The sequence below is a fragment of the Arabidopsis lyrata genome, assembly GCF_000004255.2.
Source record: "Arabidopsis lyrata subsp. lyrata unplaced genomic scaffold ARALYscaffold_6, whole genome shotgun sequence".
Classification (NCBI taxonomy): domain Eukaryota; kingdom Viridiplantae; phylum Streptophyta; class Magnoliopsida; order Brassicales; family Brassicaceae; genus Arabidopsis; species Arabidopsis lyrata.
This window is the reverse complement of record NW_003302550.1, coordinates 11,735,025-11,756,775: the sequence shown is the minus strand read 5'-3', so window position 1 is coordinate 11,756,775 and position 21,751 is coordinate 11,735,025. Positions and strand designations below refer to the sequence as shown.

The following is a 21,751-nucleotide window of genomic DNA, read 5'->3' as shown; positions in this document are numbered from 1 at the left end:
TGTACAAAGTCATTTCTTAAAAACCCCCACACAAGATTTTTTTTTTTTTTTTCTTTTTTTCGTATGTGATTTTGTTTATTCCCTAAATATTGGCGTTATAAATCAAAAGCCTAAAGCACTAGTTTCTTTTGGCACATGTTTTAGACCGATCATGCATGCTCTTTAGCTTAAAATGTTTCATCGGTGGCTGTGTTTTCAGGATCCAAACAGCGGGAATTGGTGGTTGACTTGTGCAAAAAACGTAATAGGTTATTGGCCGGGGACACTCTTCACCTACCTTAAACATAGCGCAACCGCTGTGCAGTGGGGTGGAGAAGTGCATAGCCCTAATGTGGGGAAGAAGCCACATACGAGAACTTCAATGGGGAGTGGACAATGGGCATCTTACCTCTGGGCCCAAGCTTGTTACCACACCAACATTAGAATCAAGGACTATTCCATGCAGATCAAATATCCCACATATCTCTCCGAGTACGCTGATGAGTACGACTGTTATTCGACAAAGCTCCACCGGAAAACATATATGTCAGAGCCCCATTTTTACTTTGGAGGACCTGGCCAAAATTCTCGTTGTCCTTAATCTTCTGTTGAATTTGTCGATGTTCAGTCTCTTTTTTGTTTGTCCTATGTTGGAATTACAAACGTCCAAAGATGAAGATGATGACGTTTTTGGAATCTTAGAATTTTAGTTCCAAACTTTTCGTTTTAATTCTCTTTCAAATCGATCTTATGAGGAAAACCTGGTTTAATCAGGTTAATTTCGGTCAAATTCACAAAATTAAGGGTATAATTGGATTTCAATTGACATAAAGTTTAGATCACCAATTCTTAACAACAAAGCTAAAGATTAACAGATGACAAAAAAAAAAAAAAACTAAAGATTAACAAATCATTATAAAAACAAACAGTTATTTGTTTCCAATTTTTTTTATATTGTTTTTAGGTATATTCTTAGTAATCTAATTGAACAAAAGATAAAAGAATATGGGTAACTTAGAGCATCTCCACTAAAAATAAAGAAAATTTTGAAAAATAGTATTTTTTTAATTCAAAAATTATGAGAACCCTATGAAAAAGTTTCTTAGTTGAGATACCAATGAGAAACCCTCTCTTTCCTTAAAACATTAATACATGTCTTTTTTTTGTCTAAGTGGTTCTCACTTAATTTTTACAAATCATAACAGAAAACTATCAGTATATCAATTAAATAGTTTTTCTGTATTATTTCTTTTTTTATTCTTTGTCAACTTTTTTTTTTATAAATCTTAAAATAAAATTATCTATATTAAGCTCTATTATGCATAAGTTTAAATTATATCTTACTATCATTTTAATTGGCATTAACTAAGGTAAATACAGTATATTAAACTAATATTATTTTAGTTTGTAATTTGGTATGCTTAAAACTAACTAATACAATGAATATATTTAAAATGTAATTTGAAATATTTAAAAATACTTAATGAAAATTTAATATAATATTTATTACAATTAAATGATATTAAAATATTCATACTATATTGATGTAATTCCCATGGTATTTCACCTATAGAGATGCTATTATATAAAACCCATATTGAAATGGGAATCGTAGTAAATTTTATCTTGACTGAGAAGCGTGAATCTTATCGTCCATCAAAAGAAATCATCAGCAAAAGTAAAAAAAAAAATTTAGCCAAAAGGATGAATTATTATGAACCATTAAAAAAGAGTCAAAGGTTTAATTTGGGAGCAAAAAAAAGAAAGTCAAAAGAGAATCCATATAACTTAATGATTTTTTGGACCGACGTAAAAGCAAATCAAAATATAGGAGTAGTAATTACTAAAGCATTCATATTTGGTAAGTTGAGCTGTTTATAGCAAAAAGATTTTTTTTTACCATATACACATACGTTTCCCAAATCTGCAGATGATTGTTATGTATATATGAGATTTCCGTTTTTCTCAATCTTTGTGTGTGATAATATCATATTAATTGAAAAAAAAAAACACCTTTTGGTTTTATAAACTTTAATTTATAAGTATATATGAAGGTTCAAGAATCAAAGCCTGTATCCTAATGCTATTCCTTAAACCTAGGAAAAACACCACAAAAAGCCGCAATGAGATTGTTCTTAATACTTGTGATTTTGTGTGGATTTTACAATGAAGCCTATGGGAAAGGTTCTTTAGATATTGATATAAAATTGAAGGCTCTTAATAAGCCAGCGTTGAAGACCATCAAGGTATAGATTGAATCTGAATATGCAGTGATATAACATCTTGTGTACATTGTTTGTTAAATCGATTTCATTTTCTTGCAGAGTACAGATGGAGATATAATAGATTGTATCGATATCTACAAACAACATGCCTTTGATCATCCCGCTTTAAGAAACCACAAAATTCAGGTCAACAAATTCTACTTTATATTTTAGTAAAAGAATTTTGGTTATATTTTGCCTTGGACCCGTGTGCTTCAAGGTTCTATCTTTAGTTCTATACCTAACCTAAATTTATGCATGCAGATGAAACCGAGTGTGGAATTTGGTACAAAGAAGACTACTACTATACCAAACAACGGTTCTTCTGAACAAATTACGTCTCAGGTTTGGTCTAAATCCGGAAACTGTCCAATGGGGACAATACCGGTTCGTAGAGTTAGTAGAGAAGACATAAGCAGAGCCTCTTCACCGTCTGAATTTGGGAGGAAAACTCCTCACAGATACAAGTTTCTCGACAACGCACTTCAACACAAGGGTAATTTCAATATAACAGCAGAAAAAATAAATCAAGCCCAACCAAGGTTACGATCGGTACGTACTGTGTAAGATGTTAAATGATTTTTTTTTCTACTGTGTTATTCATTTTTAGTGGAGACTAATAAAACCTTCATATGGTTTAGCTAGAAACACTTATGCTATGTTGATGATGATATAGGAGGCATTTATTGTGGCCCTAGGGTACAATTTTGTCGGAGCTCAGTCTGATATAAATATTTGGAACCCTTCGAGGGTTGAGGCTAGCGACTACAGCACTGCTCAAATCTGGCTGGTTGGTGGTCTCTCAGATACTTTTGAGAGCCTAGAAGCTGGTTGGATGGTACGTTTTTACATCGCTAAAAGTATTGTACTGTACTTTGCTTTACAAGTAAACCGTGACCCGATTGCATGCCATTAACCTATTTTAGGTGAATCCGGCCGTTTTCGGAGACTCACGTACACGTCTCTTCATCTCATGGACTGTGAGTAACACCATTATATAACTACCAACTTTGAAATATCTCAAATCACTTACGTGAGTTTATAACTACTCCTTCTATTTGGATTTTCAGAGAGATGCATACACTAAAACAGGGTGCATTAATCTCTTATGCGCGGGTTTTGTGCAAACAAGTCAAAAATTTGCCCTTGGTGCAACCATTGAACCTGTTTCGAGTGCCTCGAGTACGCAATATGACATCACCGTTAGCGTGTTCCTGGTAACATTTTCTAGTTTATATATGATCATCATCCTTCACAGTTCTACAAAAACATTATAAAATTTTCCCTTTTTCGAATGTGTGTAATGCCCCAAAAAACTGGCGTTAAAAATATGAAGCTCGAAGCTATGATTTCCTTTTGAATATGTTTTGGAACGGACTTGTATTCTCCTTTAATGTTTTATCGTCGACCGTATTTACAGGATCCAAACAGTGGGAACTGGTGGTTGACTTGCGCAAACAACGTGATGGGTTATTGGCCAGGGACACTCTTCAACTACCTTAAACATAGCGCAACCGCTGTGCAGTGGGGTGGAGAAGTACATAGCCCTAACGTAATACTAAAGAAGCCACACACGACAACCTCAATGGGGAGTGGACAATGGGCATCTTACATTTGGGCCGAAGCTTGTTACCACACTAACATTAGGATCAAGGACTATTCCATGCAGATCAAATACCCCAAGTATCTCTCCGAGTACGCTGATGAGTATGAATGTTATTCTACAAAGCTCCACCGGAAAACGTATATGTCAGAGCCCCACTTTTACTTCGGAGGACCTGGCCGGAATTCTCGTTGTCCTTAATCTCATGTTGATTATCCTTTTTTTTTTGTAAGTTTGAATTACAAAGTGTGAAATGAAAAAAAAAGATTATTATCAACAGAAGATCTTCTCTCATAAGCTTAAAATTGGAAGATCAAACAAGTTTTATACTAGTTCTTTAAAATGGTTATCTATAAAATGTATAGTCATTGTATGCTACTCCCTCCGTTTCAAAATATAAGACGTTTTAGTTAAAAGTAGCAGATTAAAAAATATCCACTTTTAAAAAGTTCAACCAATCATGAATGAGACTGCATAGTATAAATAATCAGAAAATATTAAATTAATATATAATTTGCATAGAAACTTGAAAACGTCTTACATTTTGAAACAAAAATAATACCTCAAAACGTCTTACATTTTGAAACGGAGGGAGTAGTAGACTAGTAGTAGTACTTTTACACTATAGTCATTGTATGCTACAAAATGTATAGTCATTGTATGCTAGTAGTAATACATTTACCTAAAACGAGCAAATATTAAACCGTTTCATTTTCTGTGAAATATATATAAAAAGAGATTACATGTGTATTTCTTTTGTTGTAGAAATAGAAATAGCCTCGGTGGCAGCCATAATTCCAACAATAGTGCCTTGAGCAATGTCTTAAGATTAAAAAAATAAAAAATAATAAAAAAGTAAGAGAGAGGATAGACACAGTTTCTGGTTTGAGAAATTTTGAGAAACTGTGTCTCCACTTGTCTTTATATTATTGGTCAAATTCTCTTTTTATAATTTATAATTTAAATAAATAATTTATTTATTATAAAATAATTAAAATAATATTTTTGAGACATCCACACAATGTATGATAGATGAGATGGTCTTAGGTTTTGTTGACTTCCAATTCAAAAGTATATGGGGATGAATGGATTAAAAAAAAAATTATATTAGAAATAAAATTGGACAGACTAATATTAAAGCCTACGAAAGTGGAAAAAAATAGGGAGAGTGAAAAAAACAGAGCCAAATTAAAAGGAAGTCTCTTAGCTGTTCAATTGCATCAAGTCTTGTTACAATCTGAGCTCAAGAAAACACTCAAATCTCACACACAAACACTCGCGATACGAATTTGAAAATGATCGAAGAAAGATAAACTCAAGAACAAGAACACAAGACGTGAAATTGTTAACCCGGTTCAGCGAGATTGGTATGATCAAGCCTACATCCGGAGCCGAATCAATCCGGCAAATTCACTATCAATGAAGAAGAAATCAGCTCAAATGAGCTTACAACAATGGCTGATCTCTCGATACAAAAGATTGTTGCAACAGAAAACTAATGAAGAAGAATAGAGAGTCAAAACAACTTATGTAGTTGCATATCCAAAACAGCAAACCCTCCACTGCAGTTAGAGTCTTTGCCTTGCTTCTTCAATTCCGGTTTATTCAGCAATCCCAAACCCGAGATAACCGCCTGGTTCAATTCCTTCCAATTCAATCAAACCAACTGAACCAATAAGAATTGAATCAGAACAACAAACCTTAATAAGTCTTGATGCCGCGGTGGAAAGTTTGCATCAAGTTAGTATGATTTCAGACTACTTTTCACTAAGTTAGTTTAGCTACTTCGACAAACTAATTTCCGATGAGCGATATTTGTAACAAAGATACAACTAGTACTCTTTGGAATTGGAGTAGCTCGCAAAAGCAAATTACATTACCCTTTAGCATCTTTTTGGTAATATAATCAACATCCTTCACATTCTACCATTTTTTGCATTTTCTAGCTCTAATATGATCTATCTATGACAGTGCTCTAGGATACGAACAGCGGGAACTGGTGGCTCTTGTCTGAGGACATTGTGGTGGGATACTGGCCAGGGACACTCTTGAAAGACTTAAGACACAGCGTCACCGCAGTGCAGTGGGGTGGAGAAGTCTACAGCCTTAAAGTGAGGAATAAGACACACCGAAACTTCAATGGGGTGGAGAGTGGGCATCAAAAGTCTATGGCAAAGCCTGTTTCTTATAAAATAATGTACTCTTGGTTTGGTGAGCCTGACAATATCGTATCCCATACCGTGCATTCTTACAGGAGAAGACGAGTAGCATGATTTAAGGCCAAATTTCATTTAAAACTGAACGGTATATATAGACATTTTTATGCCGAATTTTCAGGTAATCAAAGTAAACTAACCAAAATATCTATTGAAATTTACTATCTTAATTAAATATAAATAATTACTTTTTATAAGAAAAGTACATTTAGATACTAAAACTTATCATCATCATTTAAATTAATTAATTTATGATGATTTTTATCGAAAACCGAATTGTTTTCAAACCGAACATTCATATCCCTAGAGATATCCATATGTTAACAAAATCGAGCCCAAACATTTTTAAAGTCGAGTTCCAAAACAGATCCAAAAGACTAACTAGCGCTTTAAAATCACTAAAAATCTAATATTTAAAATATTGAATAACACTTCTTCAAATCATCAATAACAAAAAAATATTAATAACACTGAATTTTATTAAAAAAAATTAAAAACTGTAATTAAATAACAAAAAAAAATTGTCATTTTAACACAAATTATTTTAATTGTTTGATTGAATATATTTTCTAAAAATGTTATGTCTTATATAGACTAAAATATTTTGACAACTTTTTTTCAATATTGGCGTATCCATTATATTGGTGAAAGATTCCCAACTTATAAAAACAACCAATTTTTAATTCTCTTCCTAATAATTTATTCCCAAACAAAGAAAAAGGCAAATCGCGACCCGTCTCTCTCTCTTCTTAAAATCCAAAGATCAAAAAAGCGACACTGAAAATGGAAAACCGGTCAGAAATGGGTAACCGGAGGCAGCAGAATCTCTTCCTCATAGCTTCTCCCGACGAGATTGATAAGATCCGTCGAGCCGAAACTTCCAGTCAAGGTCACTTCTTCTCTCTCCGTCTCTCTCTCTTTTTTTCTTCTGAAAAATTCTTTAAAATTGATTATTATTTTGGGTATTTTCCAATTATGGTTCAGCCGGAGCTATTGCCGGAGCCAAAGCAGCCGCCGTAGCCGCCGTCGCCAGTGCGATTCCCACAGTAATAATATCTAATTTTTGATCACACTGTCACATCATCTCCATCATAGAAAATAAATTTGAAATTGAGATCTTAAATGAATTATGATGTAAGAGCTATGTTTCTTTGTTGTTGATTTTATGACAAAAGTGACTCAACAATCTCATGTTCTGCATTAATCAAGAGTTTCAATTTTGTTACCTATTCATTTTGTGATTTTTGTTCTTGTGAAATTTTGAATCACCAAGTAGAGTCACATTCTTTTTGATGTGTGTATAAAGATATGAGTTAGGACTATAAAACCTGAGCTTGCCTTGTTATCGTAACAGGTAGCTGCGGTTCGCGTGTTCCCGTGGGCAAAGGCAAACCTCAACTACACAGCTCAGGCACTCATTATATCTGCAGGTTAGCTCTCTCAACTCTGTGTTCTTCCTGGAACTAAGTAGAAAAATATACAAGCTTGAACATTGTTGTAGAAACCTCGAAATGCTCGATTAAGCTTCGAACTTTTGAATCTATGTTGAGTTCGTGGAAGCATTGATGAGTTTGTGGTTTTTTATTGTTCAGAGATTTTAATCCTCCTAAAGTTTCTGTTAGTTTTCTTCTGATTCCTGAAAGTTTTTATCTTGTGAATTTGGTGATCATCGGAACAGCTTCTATCGCTGCGTTCTTCATAACCGCGGACAAAACCATTCTACAAGGCGCGAGAAGAAACACCGAGGCTCAGTTAAAGAAAGCTCAGCAAGACTCTAAATAAATTCTCTTCTTATTGTAACTCAAATACTCAATCAATCACCATGTTTCTCTGTTTTTGTATGCAAGTTTTGCCTTGTTTCTAAATAAAAGTGTTATTATTACAAGGAATATCAAATTTATAAAGACCATTTTTATTCAGAGTTTCAGATCTTAACTAAAGCTTTGCTTTGCTTACACAAAACATAAGTGAAAAACCAAAAAGGTTTCTAATACATTTGTACATTCTAGATCTCCAAAAAAACAAACCTCAAAAATTGTGATTATTTATTATACAAGACCTAAATCTTCATCTTCTAAGTTCTGATTATTGATTATACAAAACCTAAATCTTCATCTTCTACCCTTTTACTTGTTCTCCGACCCGATAAACTAACTAGTAGAGGTGCCTCATGTGCCTCTGTTGCAGTCTTTTTCGTTGCACCAAGCCCTTGTTGGCGCAGAACATACAAGATCTCTTTCATGGAAGGTCTGTGACTTGGCAATGTGTTAGTACACATGAGACCTAGCTTGAAAACTGTTGTCATCGCCTCTGTCGTGGAAGCTTCTTTGATGTCCTCATCAAACGCCTCTGCGGTCGGTTTCCCGGATTGGTAATGTCTCCATGACCAATCTGCTAAGTTTGTGTGTTCGTCTCCGTTGTTTCCTTCTCTTCCAGTCACCAACTCTAGCAAAACTACCCCGAAGCTGTACACATCGATCTTCTCATCTACCTTCGATGTATATGCGTATTCTGAAACACAATGAAATATACATTAGAGACCTAAACTAATATATCAGGGACATAGCCACTCCACTCATTTATCAATTGGTTTTGAACTTTGATAATGAAAAAGGGTATTACCTGGAGCAATGTAACCGAAGGATCCAGCAACAGCTGACATGGTATGAGGTTGTTGGTTTTGCTTAATCAACAGTTTGGCCAACCCGAAATCTGCAATCTTCGCGTTGAATTCAGAATCAAGCAAGATGTTACTTGACTTAACATCTCGGTGTATGATCGCGGGAGTGCAATCGTGATGCATATAGCAAAGTCCTTGAGCTGCTCCAACCGCAATATTCAACCTTTGTGGCCATGTCAGGTTATTAGCAGCTACAGTACCTCCCTTCTTCTTGCCATGTAGCCACTGATCAAGACTGCGTTTCTCGAGATACTCATACACCAGAAGCTTAGAATCCTCCCTCGAGATACAACACAGTAGTTTCACGATATTCGAGTGCCTAATCGTTCCAAGAATTTCAACTTCAGCAATAAACTCCTTCTCAAGTTTCTGGTCCAGTTTCTTGCTGTCCCATATTCTCTTCACCGCCACGCATTGTCCCGAGCTTTCGACAAATATCTTGTAAACTTTGCCCGATCCGCCACTCCCGATCACATAGTGTTCCATCAGATTCGACACTATATCAGACTCCGCAAAATCTACTCTATGAAATGAAGTTAGTTTCCACGTTTCTAGACCTCTCCTCCTTTGTTTCCTTGTGTAATCTCGAATCACAAAGAACGTAACAAACAGAGTAATGGTGAGAAGCAGAACAGCGATGACTAGAATCATCGCGAGGATTTTCCCCGGAAACCCTCTTGATCCCCGGCGCTGTTTCCGACAATCCGGTAAATTGAGAACTGGCTTGTCTGCACAAAGATTGGAGTTGTTCAAGAAACTTCTCTCGTAAGCAAGATTATCAAGTTGCTCTGGGATTCCTCCGGTGAGTCTATTTGATGACACATTAAGTGTTGTCAGCTTTAGACTCCCGATCTCCGGTGGGATTTCACCGGAGAATTGATTCTCCGATAGATCAAGATTGAGCAAACGTGGCAACAATCCTAAAGCTCTCGGAATTTTCCCGGAAAGCTTATTCTTGGATAAACTTAACGTTATCAACGACTTCCATGAGATGATATCATCCGGTAATTCACCGGTGAGATCATTCTCATCGAGAAAGATCGATAAAAGATTCGAAAGAGAAGTCAATTCCTTCGGTATCTCACCGGAAAACCGATTGTTTCCCGCCTTAAACTCAACTAGAGAAGACCAAGTACCGATTTTCCGAGGAATCACACCGTAAAATCGATTGTTATCAATCTCGATCCTCGACATATTCCAAGCAACATTCTCCGGTAATTCTCCGGTGAATGAGTTGTTACTCACCTGTAAACTATACATACTTGAAGCAGTCCAGATCCTAGAAGGAAACTTGCCGGAGAAGCCATTGTTCTGTAACTGAACCGTCAAGAGCGTTCCACAATCTCCGAGAGACTCCGGGATTTCTCCGGTGAGATTGTTTGAGTACACAACCACGCCTTGAAGTTTACCTCTTTTGCATAAACTTTCCGGTAACTTTCCGGTTAACTGATTCTCCGAAACTTCGAATCTCTCCAGCTTTGAATAAACTCCAAACTCCGCCGGTATTTCTCCGGTTAACTTGTTGGTGAAGATCTTAAACTCCTTCAATTCCGGTAATTTTCCGATAACCGGCGGGATTTCTCCGGTTAACTCGTTGTTAAACAGGTTTAACACTTCTAATTTCGTTAGATTTCCGATTGATACCGGAATCGAACCGGTTAAATTATTAGCGGAGAGATCAAGAAATACCATGTTCGTCGCCGAAATTGATTTGGGGATTTCACCGGTTAAGTCATTAGCGTAGAGATAAAGCTCGGTGAGGTTCTTCAACCCGAATAAAACATCTGGGATCCGACCCGTTAAATTGTTGACCGATAAGTCAACGTGTTTAAGATCCGTCATGTTTTCGAAAACAACGGCTGAGATTTCTCCGATCAAATTCATCTCCTCTAACCACATGTACTTCAGGTTCTTCAATTTCCCAAACTCCGTCGGAATTTTCGCCGGCGTAAACTTATCGTTCAACGCTAATCGAAGTTCTTCAAGCTCGACCAAGTCTCCGATCTCCGGCGGAAACGAACCGTCGTATTCACTCTGGTACAGATTCAATACCTTGAGCTTCGAGATCCGTCCGATATTCTTAGGGATATCTCCGGCGAAGGCGTTAGCTGCTAAGTCGAGATAGTCGAGTTCCGGTGAGAGACGGTCGATGTCGACGGGAAGTGAGCCGTTGAAAAGGTTCTGAGAGAGATCGAGATATTGAAGCTTCGTGCAATTGTAAAGAACCGTCGGAAACTCGCCGGCGAAGTAATTAAACGACAAATCGAGGAAATTGAGATTCGACAAATCGCATATCGTCGTCGGAACTGTCCCGGTGAAGTTCTGGTTCTTGAAATTGATCCCAGTGACATTCCCGGCGGTGCAAGTGATCTCCGACCAATTGCACGGTGAAGATGTGTTGTTCCATAGTTGGAGAGACGGTGGATCTCCGAGATCGCGTTTCACGTTAAGAAGCGTTGACTGGTCGTTGGACTGGGAAAAGACGGATAAGGGTATTGAGGTGAGGAAGAAGAAGAGGAAAGGTAAGGGTAGAAGGGTCATTCTTTAAGTTTTGTTTGTTGAGGTTTTGCCGGGAAATTTCTTCGGCAACCGAGTTTGACTGTGAATGTGAAACGGATACAAAATAATGAAGAAGTTTTCAAGTTTTAAACTCTTTATAGAGAAGAAGTTATTAGGTGAAGTCATCGATGTAATGATTTTCTTTTCCTTTTTTTTTTAAAATCAAAAAAGAGATTTGATGTTTGGGTACTCTGTACGTCATTGTATATAGATATGTGACGATTAAACACTTTTAGTTACTTATATACAAGTACAACTTTGTGATTAGGAATTTTATTTTTGTTTTGTCTACATTAATAGCAGAACCATGCAACACTAAGCTATATCAAAAGCCGACTAAAAAATATACCCCAGTTCAATAGAAAAAATAATCTACATAAATAAACACCATAGTCGAAAAAAGAAAAATTTGTTCTAAAACATTTTTTTTTTCCATTTTTTTCTACAAAATGGTTAACCAAACTTTTAGAATCAACGTTTCTAACCAATTCTTTTTCGATGGATAAGATAGCCAAGTCACTCAAGCTTTGAAAAACTTCTTTCAACAAGATGCAACCGAAACCAAAATCGTCAATACTTTAATTAATTTAAGTAATTGTTTGTTTTTTAAAGATTTATTAATTAAGCTCATGTGACCAAATCAATGGATTGTTGAAGCTCAATATTTATTTCTTATTATTAACACATTATTTTCAGCATAAGTCCCATATAAACATATTTTTTTTTTTTGGTAGGCAGTCCCATATAAACATATTTATATAACTCTATTAAGAGTAAATATATGCCCCTAAATTTTTTCCAATAATTTGATGCCCTAAGCAAATGTTTAAATTTTCTCTGGCACATCTCTGATTAATAGTACTCCCTCTGTCCCATAAAGATAGATTTTTTAGAAATTTCACATTCTTTAAGAAATAATGTAAAATGACAATTTGAACTTTTTAACACATTTTAAAGAGTATATTATTTATTATTGTTTAAAAAGGGTAAAATAGGTAAACAGTTTTAAATTTGACATTGGAAACACAAAACTTATGTGGGACAAATTGTTTTTCTAAACAATTCATCTTTGTGGGACGGAGGAAGTATAATGTAAGGAGTTTAAAACGTAATTATGCAATTTTGCTATTTTGGTAAGACGACGATGTCTGCGATTTTGGCAAAAGAATATTATATGTAATTTCGATGCAAATTTGTAATTTATTTTAATGTAAAACGTTAAATTTATATTTTTTTTAAAACAACATAAAATGAGTTATAATTGTAAATGATGGCATTTTACACATTTTCAATTTCTAAATGGAGTATTTATATCTGAACGTATTTTAAACTTATCTAAAATTTCTAAAAATATTTTCTGACTTTAATGAATCTATATATATATATATATATATATACTAGTATTTTTGAAATACATTTTTAGCGGGTAGGTTAAATTGTTATCCGACAAATTTGGTATCTGACCCGATAAAAAATTACTTCACAAATCTTACACCGGATAGTTCATATCTTTTTTGGATCGGTCAAAACATATCCAAAATTATGAACCGGATATTCCATATTTAAAAATATAGATATTTAGAAGATTTGATTAAGATTTATAAATACAATTCTCATATCATCTTTGTTTGAATATTTTTTAACTGTTTTGAATCGTCATATATATAATACATAATGTTAAAACAAATCTCAAATTTTTTTGCATATATTGGGATTCGAAATTTTTAAAACGGATATATATTACCTAATTGATGAAAAAGGTGTGTGTTTAACGTCCAATATCGGCTAAAATGTTTAGATATTGATTCAGAATCATATTATAAATAAGATCAAAATGAATCCAAATCCGAATGAACAAGAAGCTCAACTTAATAAGCATCCAAATTTAAAGTTAGATTCCGTTTCATTCGGTTTTTTAGTTTAACTGCTTAATTTTACCGGAAATGTTAAGTTTTAAACTTTTAAAAAGTTTTAAATAATATAAGTCATATATTTAAAATCAATAAAAAGTTTATAATATTATGAACATTTGAATATATATAAAAAATTATAATAACACGACACGGGTTATATTGGTAGACATGGTTATATAACCGGAAGAGTTTTTTAGAAGTTTTAAATATTACAATTCATACATTTAAAATCAATAAAAAGTTTATAATATAAGAACATTTAACATGGGATGGTGTTATATTGTAGTACGGAGTTATAATATGATGGGACGAGTTTGAATCAAAAAAATTTAAAACATCATTAACCCGCTGCTTCAATACGGTTAAATCTTTATTTTATTACTTTTTTAACACCAATAATATTATACATATCGAATGATCCTGATTAAAGTAAATTGTATAAAACAAAAACTCTTTTGTGATATACCGTTACTTAATAACAATTGTAGACTATAAAATATAAATGTCTTATAAAATGATACAATTTGCAAAAAAATTTATATAATATATAACCATTAAATTTTAAAAATCACTAATTTTAAAAACAAATCATTCGCGGTACACCCCGGGTTAATTACACATATCCAGCAGTTACAAAAAAGTGATATCGGAAAACAAAATGGAACCAGAAAAAGGGATCGAATCCTGGTGATACCACCGGAAGCAGACAGCCCTTCATGAACTCAGGCGGATGCAAGGTCCACAACTTCACACGACAGAGTCGAGGGACCGAAAAGTAGCGACGAAAGCATCTGATTTCCGTCACCATTTCTCTGCCTCCAACCCACCAATCCGCCACAAACCTCCCATAATGAGCATCTATCTGACAACCCGCGTCTTCGTCTTCCGATCCCGTTCCTAGCAACCGGACGAACTCAGATGTATCTATATACTTCATCTAGTTGATATGTTAGAATAATTGTTTTAAAACATCTTGTATATGCATCGATTCATCAAGATGCACAAACGAACAGTCCGACTAGTGTGTATAAAGGTGCTAAGAATAAAAAATCCTAGACAGTTTTGTAGTATTTGTTGGGGGCTAGATTGCACCCCTTATTTTAGCTCGGCCCAAATCAAGAATAACTTAATAAACATCAAGCCCTAAAAAAGCCCATAAAAGTTAGTCCATGTTTCTCTCACCAGCTTAGTTTTCCTATAAATAGGGAGGCATCTCATTGAAGAAAGGGGGAGGAAAAAAGGAGAAGAAATCCATACTAAAAACGTCTTCAAGCTCTTCAGCTCGTCAACAAGCTCTTCAGCTCGTCTTCAAGCTCTTCAGCTCGTCATCAAGCTCTTCAGCTCGTCATCAAACTCTTCAGCTCGTCATCAAACTCTTCAGCTCGTCATCAAGCTCTTCAGCTCGTCATCAAGCTCTTCAGCTCGTCATCAAGCTCTTCAGCTTGTCATCAAGCTCTTCAGCTCGTCATCAAGCTCTTCAGCTCGTCTGCAAGCTATTCAGCTCGCCTTCAAGCTCCTCAGCTCGTCATCAAGCTCTTCAGCTCGTCTTCAAGCTCTTCAGCTCGCCTAACGATCCAGATCGTCAATCTCATCTCCCGGCTCGTCTAGCTTCTCAGCTGACTGCTCAACTCATCCAACTTCTCAGTTAAACAGCTCAGCTCGTCCAGCTTCTCTGCTGACTGCTCAGCTCGTCCAACTTCTCAGTTAAACAGCTCAGCTCGTCTAACTTCTCTGCTGACTGCTCAGCTCATCCAGCTTCTCAGTTAACAGCTCGGCTCGTCCAAATCGTCCCCAAGCTATCCAGCACGTCAACAGATCGCCTAGCTGCAAATATGGCCTAGCCCCCACTTGTTTTAATATGAACTACGAATGGCTTGATCCCTTTCTAAGGGTACGTAGGCAGTCTTTCACAAGACGCAGCTATAAAACAAATAAACTCTATGTTTATCGCGAGAACGGCCTAGCTCCCGACCTTCAACGCAATGAGAATGTTTTTTCCTTATCAAAGAACTTACAAATATACTTTGTTGAAATTCGTGCATCAACAGTTGGCGCGCTAGGTAGGGGGAATAAATAAATTCTCCAGCCAAGAAGGTCGAGATTAGGAAGTTTCCAGCTCTTGCTGAGCTCGTCACTTGTTTCATCTTTCTGCATTGTTTCAGCTCGTCCATCTGTCAGCTCGTTTGTCTGACAGTTCCTTCTCGTCAACTATCAGCTCGTCCGTCTGACAGTTCCAGCTCATCCACTGTCAGCTCGTCCGTCTGACAGTTCCAGTGCTAACCGTCAGCTCGTCCATCTGACAGTTTCTTCTCGTCAAACTGTCAGCTCGTCAATCTGACAGTTCCTTCTCGTCCATCTGTCAGCTCGTTTGTCTGACAGTTCCTTCTCGTCAACTGTCAGCTCGTCCGTCTGACAATTCCAGCTCGTCAATTGTCAGCTCGTCCGTCTGACAGATTCTTCTCCGTCAACTGTCAGCTCGTCTGTCTGACAGTTCCTTCTCGTCCACTGTCAGCTCGTCCGTCTGATAGTTCCTGCTCGTCAACTGTCAGCTCGTCCGTCTGATAGTTCTTGCTCGTCAATTGTCAGCTCGTCCGTTTGACAGATTCTTCTCCGTCAACTGTCAGCTCGTCTGTCTGACAGTTCCTTCTCGTCCACTATCTGCTCGTCCGTCTGATAGTTCCTGCTCGTCAACTGTCAGCTCGTCCGTCTGACAGTTTCTTTTCCGTCAACTGTCAGCTCGTCTGTCTGACAGTTCCTTCTCGTCCAATATTTGCTCGTCGATTTGACAGTTCCTGCTCGTCCACTGTCTGCTCGTCCGTCTGATAGTTCCTGCTCTTTAACTGCCAGCTCGTCCGTCTGACAGTTTCTTCTCCGTCAACTTTCAGCTCGTCTGTCTGACACTTCCTTCTCGTCCAATATCTGCTCGTCGATTTGACAGTTCCTGCTCGTCAACTGTCAGCTCGTCCGTCTGACAGTTCCTGCTCGTCAATTCAACAGTTTTCACTGTAAGTTTTTCCTTATTTACATTTAAAAAAAAAAAAAAAAAAAAAAAAACCGAGCTCCGTGCTCGCAAAGTTTCGACGACCAAATGTTGTAAGCCGAGGCCGAACTCGCACTTTCGAGATCCGTCAAACTATTACGGGGTAAGCCGATCATCGAGCGTCGCACCTCATGATGTCTCGAGTCCGTCTCGAACTCCAGACGTTTTCTGGAAAGCCGAGGTCTTCCTCGCATAAGCCGAGCTCCGTGCTTGCACCGTTTTGACGAACCGAACAAAATAAGCCGAGTTCGTACTCGCATATTCGTGTTTCGTCGAACACTCGATAAGCCGAGCAACCCGAACATCGCATCGTTCTCGAAGTTCGCACCAAAAAGATGAGCTTAGCCTCACATCTTATACTTTAGCTCGTCAGCTTCAGTTTTCAGCTCGTCTTTCAGACAGCTCGAGTTTTCAGCTCGTCTTTCAGACAACTTCAATTTTCAGCTCGTCAGCTTCAGTTTCAGCTCGTCTTTCAGACAGCTCGAGTTTTCAGCTCGTCAGCTTCAGTTTCAACTCGTCTTTCAGACAGCTTGAGTTTTCAGCTCGTCTTTCAGACAGCTTCAGTTTTCAGCTCGTCAGCTTCAATTTCAGCTCGTCTTTCAGATAGCTTCAGTTTTCAGCTCGTCAGCTTCAGTTTCAGCTCGTCTTTCAGACAGCTTCAGTTTCAGCTCGTCAGCTTTAGTTTCAGCTCGTCTTTCAGACAGAGTCGAGGAACCGAAAAGTAGCGACGAAAGCATCTGATTTCCGTCACCATTTCTCTGCCTCCAACCCACCAATCCGCCACAAACCTCCCATAATGAGCATCTATCTGACAACCCGCGTCTTCGTCTTCCGATCCCGTTCCTAGCAACCGGACGAACTCAGATGTATCTATATACTTCATCTAGTTGATATGTTAGAATAATTGTTTTAAAACATCTTGTATATGCATCGATTCATCAAGATGCACAAACGAACAGTCCGACTAGTGTGTATAAAAGTGCTAAGAATAAAAAATCCTAGACAGTTTTGTAGTATTCACTTTACGATTTAAAATCCAAAAACATATATGAACAAAAATGGGCCATGAAGTGGTATAAGTAAATGATTTTTACTAATGTTATCGTTTCGTTATAGTTTGTATTCAAATCTAACTATGTTTAAAATTTTAAAAAAATCTCTTATCTATTAGCATGAAATATTTATCTTGGAAAATAAGCTTTTCTTTCTTTTTTCTAGCACTTATATGAATTACTTTCTTCCTTTTATTATAAGTGCTGTTTAAATTTTTTTCACACATATTAGTAAAGCGATTGAACTTTCTATTTTACATTTTACTAATACATTTATCTAACAAATTAAAAAATCATTATATAAAGGTTTGTCTAGTTGAAATATAGAAAATCACAAATACTCATCTTTCTAAAACCAAAATCAAAACTAACATTCCATTTGGCAAAAACAGAGTCTCCGTCAAGCACCAATACTAATCATATGATATGCGGTCCTTCTAGAACATTATTATTGGCCACAGGAAAAAAATAAAAGTGTGTTTAAAGAGCTAATATGCTAAAACTAGGGGTGTGCAATTCAAAGACGCGAACATTAAATTATAAAGTTCAAAGAGTAAATTAATAGGCCACCCATTTCTCTGAAATTTGCCAAGAAAAATGTGCTGTTGGAAAAGTCAGAAGTAAAGTCAAAGTTATCTATAATCTAGAATATGATTTTTTTTTATGAAAGAAAGAATCTAGAATATGATTCGATTTTTCTAATAAATTGATATTGTTTATGTATATATTCAACCAACTCACCAAACCTCTCTTGGGTGTTGTTCTGTATCTTGCAAACATGTAGTTTCATTTTACTTTATATTCATATTGGACTAGTTTATTAGAAAGTTACTTTATAAATCCGTTTGTATTGTAACAAATTAATCCAATGGTAAAAAATCTTACAGAAACCATAAAATGAACTTATAAACAAAGTTAAAACAGGTGATTAACAAAACAGAGAGTAAATTTTTCAAAGGACATACATAGTCTAAAGTTTAAAGGATCTCCAGACATTTATAAGACTCATATAATCCTATTTAGCCTACATCGGAATATGTTTGTCGAAGACGTATTTTGATAAGCAATTGACCAGTTGCTAATGTTAGTTAATCATTAGTTAATTCTATAGTTTAAATTTTAAAATACCCAAAAGGCTTGTTTACCAAAAGAAAATCAGAGTCTTTATTTATTTTATTTTAATTTGTTTTCCTATTAATATATTATAACTTACTAGTGATCTTAACGGTAATTATTGTTAATTTGACCAAAATGAATAGATAGTGTAATTTCCTAATACTATCAGTCTATCACTAAAGTTTTGTGGGTTTGCGGCAGATCGCACTATGTAGACTTTGTAGTTGTAGCAAACAGGGGAATTAATAGGAAATAAACTTTAATTATAATGGTCCAATAGCTTATTCAAGTGAAAGAATACTTTAAGTGGCAGAATAAACTATTAATTTCCCTGTTTAATCATAATGTGTAGTCCAATAGTTTATAATCTAATCATAATGTACACATTAACCATTCACGGAAACTACTGTGGCAGTGGCAACTATATAGTGGCAGAGTACCAATTTTTTGTAGGCTTCAAAGATCAATATAACCTCTATAAATCAATACTATAAGTTACCGTTTATCAATCTATTCCGGATACAATACAACCTCTATAAATCAATACTATAAATTAATATCTCGATAAATCAATATATTTTTTTGGTTTCAAAACATTTTCAGGGCAATTAATAAATCGATAAATTAATAAAATATCTTAATCCCAACAGTATTAATTTATAGAGGTTTTACTGTATTTCAAAAAAATAAAAAAGAATTCCAATCATAACACATATATTATAGAAGTGCAACTTATGTTATAAATTATTACTACTATATCATAATATACTACTCCCAAACTATTCTAGTCAATAAAAGAAACTGCTTACTTAGGTTTATTACAATATATAAAAGTTCCTCTAATACAAGTATAAATGTAAGTATTACTTTATTTCTTTACAAGAGTTACTAATTTATTTTGTTTATCTATTTTGTTTTCTTTTAACAAAAATACTAACTGATATAAGTTTGTCTTTGATAATTATTTTTATGCGAAAGTCTTTGATATCTATATTCAGACAAACATGCAATTTCACTAAAGAGCTTTTTTTGTTTCTTTTCCCTTTTTCATCATTTTTTAAATTTTATTTACAAATTTACTTATAGATATTATTGGAAACAATTTCACTTATCTTTTACCTTAACAATGATTATAGAAACTTTTAAAATCATTGCCACATCATATTAAAAATATACTATATACATTAAAAAAAATCTATGAAATAAAGGACTGAAAAAATGAATAAGTATTTGGAAAATTACATCCTCCACAACTATAATTCATTTATGAAAACATTATAAAATTATACGGCAAGTTTTGTGATCAATATTAAACATATGCCAAAAAACAAAACAAAACAAAACTCTACAAACACAATGGTGGAAAAACCAATCACACCATAATTATGAGCCAACAAATGAGTTTTATTTCGCTGGATTATTTTGCGGTCACACATTTTTGTACCAATTACATCATTCCGAGAAATCATGATTTATGTTTTATCTATTAAATATTCCGTAATGTTAATGACTAAGTAAAATAAAATTACATCCTCCACAGCTCATTGGTACGATTCGAAGCCTCACCAAAAGAAATATTTGATTTTTGTAAACTTAAATATATAACAAAAAAATTTGATTTTGATAGCACAAACATATAATGGAGCGGATATAGAGAAACAATAATTAAATGTTAAGAGTAAGCCATTATAAATTAAAAAGTATGTATCTCAAAGTTCGTGATACATTTCTTATATTTTTAATATTTTTACACACGTTGTCTGATTTTGAACGTTGACTCTTCAATTCAACGGTCTGAAATTCCAGAGAGAAATGTCATAAGACAAAAACAAAATCCAGAAGAGATCGATGCGGGGTTGCGGACCTCTTGATAATATTAAGGCTAAGGCTATCGAATATTAAAAACGAAAAAAAAAGAAAAGAAGAAAAGAAGATTATCAAATATGTTTTTCGTTTTTTTTTATATATTTGATTTAACGTTTTGATACATATTAAAGTATTAACCATTGTCAACGTTGTAGTCGCGTAGATGAAAGTATTAACCATGTCCTCTTTACATATCCTTTTGCGGTAATGTCGTGGAGATACTCAGAATGTACCTATAACTACTCTACAATCACCATCTTCAAATTTTGAAGAAAATATTTGAAACATTCTAAACCTTCAACATCTTCAAGGACAAAAAATCATATTTAATAAAGAGAGAGATAGTAGTACGAACGTTGTACTCAAGGCCCATACTGAAGTTAACGAATATATGGTTTAAGTCGAAGTGTCGAACCAAACTGATCAAGAAAAACGCGGCAAGCGTGCGTCATCACTAACACATGCTCAGAACTGGACACAGCCATCTTCCCTATTTCTAAAATGTAATTTTGATGCCAGTTATACTCCGACGACACAATGTGTTACATGGGGATGGATTCTTTGAGATGGAAATTTAAGTCATTAATCTTTTGTTGAAGAATTCAAAAGTAGTTTTACTTTCATAATATTTATTTACAGTTAGATAATCTATATATATAATGGGAGAGTCCTCTCTCCATCTAGGATATCCACATAATCATCCACCTAAGCATGCATCTAATTAAAAATTAAAAAATATAATCTATTTAAAATATCCATTCAATACATACTTATTTTTATTTATTATTATTTATGATTATAAAATATTTAAGTTAAATACAAATGAATTAATATTATAAGTAAAAGAACAAAGAAATATAAATTTATACATAATAATATAATTTGAATTTTAGCGAGAAAATGTTTAAGATTAATCATATTTAAAATTTTATAAACATTTTAGTTTTAAAATTGATATATTAAAAATCAATATGATGGATATTTATAATATTATATGAAAGTTGAAAAATCATACATTTATTAGCTTTCAAAAAAATATAGTAATGAATCAAGACATATTTAAGAATCAATATGTTGGGTATTTTTAAAAATTGTATAAAAGTTGAAAAGACATTCATTTTTTAGTTTTCAAAAAATATATAGTGAATTAGTGATGAATCTTATGACATATTACTAATTAAAATAAGAGAAATTGTTAAAAATGCCCCTTTTTCAATACCCCTTTTCAAAAATGCCCCCTTTGAGAGTCCATTTTTAAGTTTGCCCTCTTTTAATTTTTAATGACCATTTTACCCTTATTTGAAACAAAATTATGTCCACAAAATACAAAATATTTTTTGGCGGGAAAAGTGATCCCGCAATTTTCCCGCCAAAACACTTGTAAAAACCTTTAAAAAACCTTGTAAAATTTTCCCGTAAAAAATTTTCCCGCCAAAAAATTTACCCGCCAAAAAAACTTTTTT

General features: G+C 34.6%; 4 protein-coding genes across 5 annotated transcripts in view; 3 read left to right on the top strand and 1 right to left on the bottom strand.

Annotated features, from left to right (window-relative positions):
- Window positions 1-709, top strand: part of LOC9310355 — a 2,525-nt gene extending 1,816 nt beyond the window's left edge. Inside the window, exon 7 of the mRNA XM_021022226.1 lies at window positions 200-709. Within this exon, the coding sequence (XP_020877885.1) occupies window positions 200-580 (381 nt within the window). The 3' untranslated portion in view covers window positions 581-709. The remainder of the gene's footprint in view (window positions 1-199) is intronic.
- Window positions 710-1,677: 968 nt separating this feature from the next.
- On the top strand, window positions 1,678-4,060 carry LOC9310354. Of its 2 annotated transcripts, XM_021022196.1 has the most exons (8): window positions 1,678-1,840; window positions 2,080-2,225; window positions 2,304-2,390; window positions 2,508-2,795; window positions 2,920-3,081; window positions 3,170-3,223; window positions 3,314-3,460; window positions 3,664-4,060. In XM_021022196.1, exons 1-8 carry the CDS (start codon window positions 1,684-1,686, stop codon window positions 4,045-4,047), a joined length of 1,425 nt encoding a protein of 474 aa, XP_020877855.1. In that variant the 5' UTR covers window positions 1,678-1,683; the 3' UTR covers window positions 4,048-4,060. The 2 variants fall into 2 exon arrangements, with proteins under 2 accessions (XP_020877855.1, XP_002874287.1); XM_002874241.2 differs by having other exon boundaries at window positions 1,678-2,225.
- Window positions 4,061-6,756: 2,696 nt separating this feature from the next.
- LOC9308260 (early nodulin-93) lies at window positions 6,757-7,971 on the top strand. Its single transcript, XM_002874239.2, has 4 exons — window positions 6,757-6,951; window positions 7,047-7,108; window positions 7,417-7,492; window positions 7,741-7,971. Exons 1-4 carry the CDS (start codon window positions 6,846-6,848, stop codon window positions 7,842-7,844), a joined length of 348 nt encoding a protein of 115 aa, XP_002874285.1. The 5' UTR covers window positions 6,757-6,845; the 3' UTR covers window positions 7,845-7,971.
- On the bottom strand, window positions 7,959-11,435 carry LOC9308259 (receptor-like protein kinase HSL1). Its single transcript, XM_021022181.1, has 2 exons — window positions 8,685-11,435; window positions 7,959-8,573 (listed from the first exon to the last, which is right to left on the bottom strand). The coding sequence occupies exons 1-2, from the start codon at window positions 11,281-11,283 to the stop codon at window positions 8,155-8,157; spliced, it is 3,018 nt and encodes a 1,005-aa protein (XP_020877840.1). The 5' UTR covers window positions 11,284-11,435; the 3' UTR covers window positions 7,959-8,154.
- Between the last annotated feature and the right edge of the window lie 10,316 nt (window positions 11,436-21,751).